Source organism: Ostrea edulis, chromosome 8 (assembly GCF_947568905.1).
Source record: "Ostrea edulis chromosome 8, xbOstEdul1.1, whole genome shotgun sequence".
Taxonomy (NCBI): Eukaryota; Metazoa; Mollusca; class Bivalvia; order Ostreida; family Ostreidae; genus Ostrea; species Ostrea edulis.
The window spans coordinates 25,123,307-25,133,958 of NC_079171.1; the positions used below are offsets into that span (position 1 = coordinate 25,123,307).

The 10,652-nt window shown below is 35.4% G+C and overlaps 1 protein-coding gene across 7 annotated transcripts in view; it reads right to left on the reverse strand.

Annotated features, from left to right (window-relative positions):
• LOC125660995 (uncharacterized) overlaps positions 1 to 10,409 on the reverse strand; it is a 12,108-nt gene extending 1,699 nt beyond the window's left edge. The window contains exons 1-5 of one of the 7 annotated variants that reach the window (XR_008798025.1): positions 8,250 to 10,409; positions 6,889 to 7,039; positions 6,094 to 6,193; positions 3,414 to 3,537; positions 1,898 to 2,104 (exon numbers count right to left, since the gene is read on the reverse strand). Coding sequence is in view for 5 of the 7 variants with exons in the window: in XM_056147258.1 (XP_056003233.1) it covers positions 1,832 to 2,104; positions 3,414 to 3,537; positions 6,889 to 7,055 (564 nt within the window). In the remaining 2 variants the exon portion in view is untranslated. Of the gene's footprint in view, positions 1 to 995; positions 2,105 to 3,413; positions 3,538 to 6,093; positions 6,194 to 6,888; positions 8,222 to 8,249 lie in introns of those variants that run through there. The other 6 variants (XR_008798026.1, XM_048892821.2, XM_056147260.1 and 3 more) reach the window with 6 other exon arrangements.
• Positions 10,410 to 10,652: the final 243 nt, after the last annotated feature.

The following is a 10,652-nucleotide window of genomic DNA, read 5'->3' on the forward strand; positions in this document are numbered from 1 at the left end:
TATACGAGTCATTAATATTTTTAGTTACAACTCAAATGAGCCAAAAATAGCTTAAATCTAATTTGTGTCTTTGTAAAAAGGGGGGGGGGGGATTTCAACAAGTCTATTAATTAACATGATTTATAACCTGAGTGTCTGAATAATTAAAATTGTATCCTATTCCCCCTTTTTAGTGATCTACAACTTGCCTGCTATCAACTTTGGGCCTGTCAGTCCTGCCTCAGATCAGAGTTGATAGCATACCTACATTTTGTAATATCCTGGTCAATTGGTACACTTATCACAATAGCGGTTTTTTTTCATTACCTCATCAAAGTGAGCTTTTCTAATCAAAAGGACTTTATTTGATAAGGTTCAATATTGGCCCCCAATTTTAGGAATGTTTTTAATAATACCTTTTCGTACACATACCTTTATGATACATTCAACGAAATATTTTAATTAAAAAAATCTAGATATTAGTCATCATCGCTAAATACTTGTGTTTTTAATGACATCACCAACATGGGCCAATTCCTCCACAATTTCTCAACAACAAGCACCCATGGGCAACACCGCTCAGTTACCTGAGTAACAGTTTTTAATTGGGTTCTTAAATCTCTATCTAATTTTTCATATAAAACTCTAAACTCAACAAGCACCCATGGGCAACACCGCTCAGTTACCTGAGTAACAGTTTTTAATTGGGTTCTTAAATCTCTATCTAATTTTTCATATAAAACTCTAAACTCATGGGGAGGGAAGGGGGAACATGGTTAACAGTGTAAAAAAAAATATGAATTTGATACATGATCGATTTTATATTGTTAAATGTCCCTCGAGAATTTTTCACTGATATGAAGACATCACCATTGCCGGCTGCAAAATTTAGGCATAAGCTCGGCGCTTACAGCCTTTGAACAGGGAGAGATCTTTATCATGCCACACTTGCTGTGACACAGGGCCTCGGTTTTTTGCAGTTTCATCGATTGTCAGTGAGTGCAAAGAAATGAGACAAATGGATGAAAAATATGTCTTATACCAACTCTTCTAAAAAACAATCTAACACACCTGAAACACTTTTTAAAATGTTGAATATGGGGGCCAAATTTGACTCTTATCACATAATATATTATAGTCCTTGCATTAAATCTGAATTTTTATCTTCCTTGAAAGGGTGTGGCCCTCCACTTGAACAAACTTGAATCCCTCTCACCCATAGATGCTTTGTGAAAAGTTTGGTTTAAATTAGGCCAGTAATTCTGGAGAAGCAGTTGAAAATGTTAAGTTTACAGATGAGCAGACAGACACAACAAAAACTGATAAAAAAAACTTGCATGAGCTTTCAACTCAGGTGAGCTAACAAGAAATGATGTTCATCTTTTCTTACATTTATCTGTTGGAAGCATAGAAAGCTTTCAACTCGTCCCCTTCAGATGTAGAGAGAGAGAGAGAGGGGGGGGGGGTGTGTCTTTGTTTCTGGGGAATGAAACTGAATATGGGCTCCAGTGAACTCTACTAAAGTTTGTATTTTGTTATTTATACAGGAAAATAAAGTGGGTAGACACAAACTGACCCCACAGGAGGCAACAAAAGTAACAGGTGGTGGAAAGTCAACTAGGACTTGAATCCAGGACCTCTGGTGTACCGGGCCAGCGCTCTAACTATTGAGCTAATGAGACTTGATATATTGACTAACAGTCCCACACCGATTAGCCCGGTGACAGACAGATGAAGATAAAATTTGTAGTCCCTTTCAGTTTCATTAATAGGGAACTAATAAATTGTTGGCTTTCCAGATTTCGTGTTAGTTTTGTAGTATTTCAAGCATGCCTAACATTTTTTTAAAGCATTATATAAACGGAATTTCTGTTATAATTCCAGTGTTTCTTAAAAACAAAATTAAGCACTGTCTTACATGTGTTTGTTCAACAGTCATTCCAAGAATAGCCCTCGATGACACAGATTTGTCCATGTAAGCAAAGAGTTCCCCTACATGTTGAGCCAAAAGAGAATCAGGAATAGCTGGCATACTGGAACTGACTGTATTTAATGGTCTGAGCTTTTTCTTCGGAGGCGATTCATCAAGGGCTGGTGGGACTGCTGCTGGTTCAGTTTTCTTAACCTGCATTGAACAAAATTAATAAACCGTAGGTTTATATCGATTGTAATATTGGCACAAGTTTCATGCCAAAATATAGGACTGCTCATTTGTTAAAAAAATGCCATGCATAAAACAAGTGTGCAATATGACAGTTTTCCATGTTATACATACAGTGCTTTTTGTGTACAATAGTAGCTGGTGTCAATCTAATATTAGAAATATAAAACTGTTACACTTAATTTAAAATCGGTCCAATACTGACCAATCCCTATAAAATTTTGGCTGGTATTTCCTAATTTTTCAGACAGAAAAAGGGTCCAAAGTGTTGTTAGAAACCAATATTCTGTTCTAGGAGATTTCTGTCTCTGTTTCTTATAAATATAACTAAATTCTAGTTTTAAATTAATATCATCAGGATAGTGCCCTGCTCTTCATGTAAAGAGTCATGTGAGAAAATTTGATTATTTTAAAACTCGGTTCTTAATCTAAAAAAACCCTCTAAATAACTGTATATTTATAACACCACAAGAAAATAAAATTTTCATGCAACTTTCTTGTTTCTCTTACAGGAACATGAACCTCATGATGTGACTACTCATCTCACACAAAATCCATGTCATTCACAAATTGTTTAGGTGGGATTGATTGATTGATTCCATCTTGTTTAATGTCACACTCAAAAATATTTTGCTCATATGGAAATGTCACCACTGCCGGTGAAGGGCTGCAAAATTTAGGCCTTTGCTCGGTGCTTATGGCCTTTAAGCAGGGAGGAGGTCTTTATCGTGCCACACATGCTGCGACATGGAGCCTTAGTTTTTGTGGTCTCATCTGATGGACTGCCCATTTGGTTGTGGTACTGAGGACCTATTCTAACCCAGATCCCCACAGAAAATTGTTCAGGTGTGAATATGGGTTTCCCTCAAATATCTCAAATAGCTAGGTACTTGTGCGCTAGCTGTGAAATTTTCAGGAGTGTTTTTATTCATATGGACCTCCAAAATATTAAAATGTGACCTGTATTGCAGGTACCCTTTAACTGACAGAGTTGTACTTGTTGATGACCCAGGATTTCACAGAGTTGATATGTTCATGACATCATAATACTTATGATGTCATCATTGTTTTACGATAAATTCTGTAGTTTTCAAGAAGTTAAAAATGTAAAATTGTGAACAGCCGACACACCACGATGGTTAAAGTCCAACAGTGATAGGTAACACGAGTCTGATCTAAAAAAAAAAACTTAGTGCTTTTGTGCACACACTAACATTGGTACGGTGATCAAGATTGAATGAAATCAGTAAAAAAAAAAAAATAATAATAATACCTGGCAAACAGTTTGAACTGGTCTATTTCTACTGGGATCCGGTGTGAAACACAACAAGTCGGGTTGAGAATGAACTGTTTTACCCATCAGCAGGGATTTCTTTGTCTTCATAAATGGTTTATGCCTACAAAAAACAGAAATGAAAAACTTGCTAGTACCAGTCTGTTAAGCAAAGGGTTCTCAAGATATAAAGTGGACAACAAATATTGAAATTCATGATTGGATAAAGTCTAATAAAAGTAAGCGAAATGACAATAAATCAATAGACAGAAAAATAGTAATAAACACTTATGAAAAAAAACCTAATGATAATATAGTTCGTTGTGATATTGCTGCGAAGAGTTGCAGTGTGAAACCTTTCAAAGAGATTGATATATATGTATAAAGTTTTGTGAATGTAAATAGCCAATCGGCTAATCTGATTATTTTGCTCTGACAAATGGGCTATTGGATTAACTGGGACCCCCTGTATATGAGGAGAAAATCTTAAATTTTCTCCCCTATATATTTCTATGTAGAACTTTGCACCCCTTGTAAGGCCCCACGATTGGTCAGGGAGGTATGTGTGTCAAGAGTTTGAACAATTTCAAATATACACTATATCAAGATGTTTCCATAGTAACTCAAAAGTTGTAGCATTGTAGTTCTTGAGAAGATTTTTAAAGATTGATCCCTATGCATTCATTAGATGAACTTCGCACCCCTTCTGGGGCCCCACTATTGGTCAGGTTGTCATGGTTTAAACAATGTAAAATCTACACAAGGCCTATATAAAGAAGCTATATTGGCATTTTTGTTGCAATGGTCCAGTAGAAGATTTTAAGACACCCATCCTATTTTCACAAGTTTTTAAGTTATCTGATTTTGAAAAAGGCTGTGACCCTTTATTTCAACAATTTAGAATCTTGTTTACCTAAGAATGCTTTTTGCCAAGTTTGCCTGAAATTGGCCCAGTACTTTTAGAGAAGATGTCGAAAATGTGAAAAGTTTTACAGATGGATAGACAGACATACAGAAGGACGCTGGACAAAGTGTGATCAGAAAAAAAGCTTACTTAGCATACAGGTGAGGACAGGTGAGCTGATAAAAAAAAACTACTAGTTCCAGTCAGAGTTGGAGTTTGAAAACCAATTGTAAAGCTACAGAAAATACATTTTCAATTGTTTGAAATAATGAATTTCAGAACAGCGTCAAAAATATCTTTTAAGGCAGATGAGGAAAGAGTTTATCGTATACATGTAAATGTCTTCTCTCATTTTATGTGTCAGTCGATGAGCATAAATGTCATACATAACTCAGAGAGACGAATAGGTTACGTTATCTATAAAATATCATTTGAATATGAAAAAAAGTGTGTCAGCCTTAGATCTTTCATGTTTACGAAAATTGATTGGGTTGCGGACAATCTGATTAAAACCAGATCCTGAGATCCGCTCACTTAGATCGCTACACTAGGATCTGACGTAACCCCATATAGGGTCACGTCCGCATGACCTTTCGTTAAGCCAATCAAATTGACCCTGTCGATTTCTACCAACGATAATTTTTCTCCCATGAACCTTTGCGTCATTATTTACGTTATAGATGCAATAACAAAAAGGCTGCGCGTTTGACAGACGACTACACACCTGTCAAAACATGTGATTTAAACAACGTCTGTTTTCTCTACGAGTTTTCTTTCATTCAAATGCTAAAAAATCCCGATGGAGTTCACAATTCAAGGAAAATGGCTGCGATTGTTTGGTTTGAAAGAAAACATATCGCAGCTATATGCGACGTCACAATGCACCGTTTACGTCGACTGGCGTTATGTTCCTTGTGTTATTTAAGTAAACCATCTTGAAAACTATTCAATTCGTACCCGTCCCTATTCATACATAAATCTGAATTCACAATTAATTTAATTTGGGTATATTTCATATCGTATGTTTTGTTGTTTGAATGAACGGAATAGATTAAACATTATTGCGAAAGTTTAAAACTCGTTATGCGAGAATATACAAATTTACAGTGTGGAATAAATTTCGTGGGAGAGAGATTACAGCAATTTGTTTACGAATTGCCAGGAACCGTCTAAATAGCCATCATTGTCTGTATGGCGTAATCTGACTAGCTGATAGTTCTCATGAAAATTTCAAGCGAAAGGTCATGCGGACATGACCCCCTATGGGGTTACGTCAGATCCTAGTGGAGCGATTGTGAGCTTATCTCAGGATCTGGTTTTAATCAGATTGGGTTGGGGAAGGGTCTATACCTCGAGTAATGTGTGAAGAAATGAGGTTAGTAAATTTGATTACGGAAATCTGTTATTGCACAGGGCTACTACTGAAAGACAAACGGGAAATTGTGTTAACAATTGGAGCAAGATGTGTTCGATAAACTCTGATATGTCCGAGAGTAGCCATAATGATATGTAATGACAGCCAGTCAGAAACACTTTGAATTAATCATAAAATGTTACTGTATGGCACACTTTTTTAAATCTACCTATGAGTAACAAAAAAGTGGGTAGTCCTATTGCATGTGGCTGAGCAGTTCCTCTCAGACCTAGCAAAATCATGCCACATATGCCTTATAAATATTAATGTACAACGGTTCTCCAAATTCTTAAATTTCACCATGATGGAAGGTGTACGCAATTGTGTATAACAAACACATCTTGTTAAATACAAACTCTCACATTTAGCGAAAGTGACTGCCTCTTCCAATTCAGGGGTGTGATGAACATAGTGTTAAATCTAAAGCAAACTAGCATGGCGCTGCACCATACCCTTTTTTCTCTATAATTTTAAAAAAAAATATTTGTTAATTAATATAAACAATTGTTCTTTATTTCACAAGATTGATTGAAAAGTTTAAAATCAAGGCAGCAGGTATTAACTTTTAATGAGGCTAAATGATTATTTTTTTACTATCATAGTATGATACTATGAAAGTGTCCCAAAATTGTCTTGTCGTGACGAAAAGTGCCCTTTTGAACATATCATATGTGTGCCTTCTCTAGATCCTAGATTTAACACTAGAACAGTTTGCAGTATAAGTGCTTATTTTAACGAGACACAAATTAAGTGATTTGTTCATGAATTATGGATATATATATTTAGTGAGAGTTAACTTTAGTGACGAAAGATCTATTACCTCTAATATAGGATAAATATTATATAGCGATATTAAATTTTAGCGTCCTCAACATTGTCGCTAATAATGCCAAATTAAATCCTCGCCAAAATTTCTACTTATACAATATCTAACATTATGACATAACCAGATTATCAGTTTTTTGTCATGTATCAGAACTGCAACAGAAGACCTACTCGATGCTTTGCAACGAGCTTTGCTCTAGTTGGAAAATGCTTGGTTCAATATCCTAATACCTCTCTGTTCTTTAAAAGGAAAGAATTTGGGCCTATAGCTGAATTACATATAAAGAATATTGATCCAAATTATCTGCTTCAAATTCAATTCATTTACTTACATAGTTTTTATTCCAAACATCTGCAGAAATTTGTCGAACAGGATCTGATACTGTGACTCTGGAATATCTTTGTCCTCTTCCATATTTTCAATTACACATGTCAATGTAAACAGGAAATCTTCACCACGATTTCGAAACCTACAAAATGTGACTATAAAGATGGCCATATTACAATTTTCAAGAAACCTTGTTTGCACTGTATTTTTTAGAGTCTGCTACAAAAACATGCTCTTATCATTATTCTGTATGCAACTTCTACCTTCATGACAAATAAGATAAAAACAAATTGTTAAATCTTGTCATAAGTAGTGATGGGCAATCGGACCAAAAACCATAATCGTTTATCGATAATAATCAGACACATTTAATCGATTAATAATTGATTATAATCGGAATTGTCATTTAAGTGGGTTTTTTTCCAAAATCTAGATAACACTAATCATTAATCATATGGAAACAACATTTGAATTGAGGCCTCCGTGGCCGAGTGGTTAGAGCATTGCGCTCATAATCACACAGCCTCTCAACTCTGGTCAGTGCGGGTTTGAATCCTGCTCATGCCGGTAAGTGAGAAAGTTTCCCAGTTTACTTTCGGAAGGTCAGTAGTCTCTTCCCAGGTACATTGTATCTGGGTTCTCTCTTTCACCAATAAATACTGGGTGCCACCAGATATCTGAAAAATTGTTGAGTGTGGCGGAAAACATCAATCAATGATGATGAATCAATCTTCTTTGTTCCTTTTGTTCACAGGGAAATAAATAGAATTTCAACATATCAAGTATTAATGGAAATTTATCTATAATCACAATGTCTAAAAGTTATAAGAGACAGCCTCCTTTATCTGAATGTTATTACCGTTAATTTGTTTGCTTTTTTAAAATCGGGTTTGACATACAGAAAAGAAAATCTGAACATTGTTTTTTGTCAATGATGTCGACGACTTAAAGTTACTTTTACTTTAAATGTAATCGATTAGTAGCATCATAGAGCTCAAAACGACTGACTATGGATCATCGTCGACAATCATTTCATCACTAGTCAGAAGAAAGGTTTCTTTATTATGAAATATATCGCAACTTTTTGTACAGGCCTAGACAGGACAACAATAATGTAATGTGTCTAAATATTATAGTAAAATAATTATAACTTATATAGGGAATTAATCTAATTTTTACCTCTGTTATACGCTGCCCCAATTTGTTATAAATATTGTATAACACAAGTAAAAATTTAATTCATTCTTTAAATGGACACATAATTTGCCTCCTTATACAAGTCATATTCTGCTTGTTGTAGGAGCAATCATGCAGTGATTAATATACTTAATACATTTAAAATTGGGATTAAATATATATACTTACATAGCCAAATGTGATCCTTGACACTGAAAATCTGCGTCACGATTTATCAGTTTAAGCAGATGTGTAGGAAGTTGGTCCAATTTTATAGGCCTTTCCGAAAACGTGAGTTATCTCTCTTTGTATTCTTACATTTAGTGTGAATATGATAACTTCCGGGTAGTAACACACTCATACTTCGCATATATTATAAGTTATATTAGTATGGGTGCTGTTCAAACTCGAAAACAGTTGAAATCATTTGTACGAGAGAGTAAGAAAATGTTAATGGAAACAAAAACGAATTTCTTGATCGAGTCGGGTGTGATTTTTCGGGGGTTGGTTTAAAAATTAAATTGGAAATCACGCAGACATTCATTTGTTTACTTATGTCTCCAATAACGACTGACATAATTATTTTGTATGAAATCAGAACAGAACTTCTGATTCTCAAGAGATGATGGCATCTCATCAACTCAAAGCTCGGGTTTTTACAAGGATCGACACGTGCAAAGATCTTGCATAACACCCCCCCCCCTTTCCAAGATAGTAAAAAAAATCAATTAAATTAGGAAATCAACGCTCTCATTGTTTTATCAGGGCTAAAATTATTCCACCACTACCAATCGACTCTTTCAAAAATAAACCAGACTGCAATGTTTGGGTAACTTTCTCCAAAGTACATGGACGTGTTCATTCTGTGTGCAAATCATTTGTACACAGCAGCATAAGCTGGAATTGTTAATATCAACTGATATGTTTAAAATGCAGAAAAATAGGTTTTTTATTATTTTTTTAAAATTAATTTTGTTCAATATTGCTTGATTGATATAAATTATTTTTCATAGATCTGTGTGATCCCGGGAGGGGGGTGTGTGTGCCATATTCTCAAAAGTACTCTCTGGGGAAAGATAAGTTTAACCCCCCAATAGAATGCTTTTGACGTCTCTGTATCTTCCCTCTTTTATTCGTTTTAGTCCCCTTGAAATGTACTTGATTATGTATAGGCACGTATCGTGTCATAACAGAAATTGCAATGACAGATTTAGACCCCCCTTTTCGCCACAAATTTACTGAATAATTTGAGTAAAACTCCAAATATTTTACCCAAAATGGCAGTATTGACAGGTACACACTCAGGGCGTTTAATTATAAGTTATTTTATTTTCAAAACATTGCATGTGTAGAAGGTTTGTGACGACGAATTTCTTTATGGTTATACTTGTATTTGTAACTGTATAAAATTTGTGGGCAGACAGCTGGAAATCTGTCAGTGGCCTCTCACTTACAAGTACAGGCTGGGATAAATTTTACTCGCCAATCGAAGAGATGGACATTTTCAGAATCCAGAGGTGTCAGTCCGACATACCTAGACGTACATCGTGGCAGAACTTTTATCGCTGAATGTACTACATTGATATTGAACAAGTAACTTCTGATGTTTTATTATAAATTTGACTGTATTAAAACACGGGCTAAAGATTCTGAGGAAATGTATGCAATGTATGATATATACTAATTTCAGTCATAAAACACGTACAATCTTGGAAAATGGGGGGGGGGGTAGTTAGAATAATCTAACTGCGTCTCGGGAAAGGCCCTTCACTTTAACGATAGAACATTCTATCGGGGGAGGGGGGGGGGGTCCTCCTCTACTTACAAAATTAATTTTCTATTACTTTTACATGCAAAGTTGGTTATTTTCACGTGTATGAAGTAAACCTATGCATTGGGATTTTTTTATTAATGTTAAAATATTTGTTGGCGTGATTACTGTAAAATTATACGGCAATATCTTTGCGGCCTTCTGCACGGTTGATAATGACGCTTCGCGAATATACTACCCGGAAGTCTTAAACTACTGTTACGCAAGCGCACTACGTCCCGGATCAAGGAAAGATAACTCATGTTTTCGGATTGGCCTATAGCATCCCTAATTTCTTCTAATGCTGTAAAATCTATGTTCTTTAAACAAGTTGCAGCTTTGGGAATGAACAGTTGAAGCCCCATTCCTTGATGATATTCTCTGGTGAGCGTTCATGTCTTACCACTAAGCCCAGTTTATCCATTACATCTTTAGTCCAAAGGCTGGAATGTAAGGGAACATCATCGTCAGTTGAGGCTGAGCTTGGCATTTCCAACTTCTCTGCCATCTCGTCTGTCGGGTACTGGAGAAGTCGTACTATAACAAAGTCGGCCTAGGCTGATGGGAATTCTAGTCAACTCGGCCCCTGGTGAACTCGGCACTTAGTGAATTCGGCACTTGGTTAACTCGGCACTTAGTGAATTCGGTACTTGTTTTATGAATATAAAAATAATGTGTATACTGAACAATATGTGTGAAATATTTCTAGATTTTTTAAACGTACTTGTAAGTGATTTGTCTTCAACATTTATTTAGGAATGATTGTCAGTTTTAATTTTTTC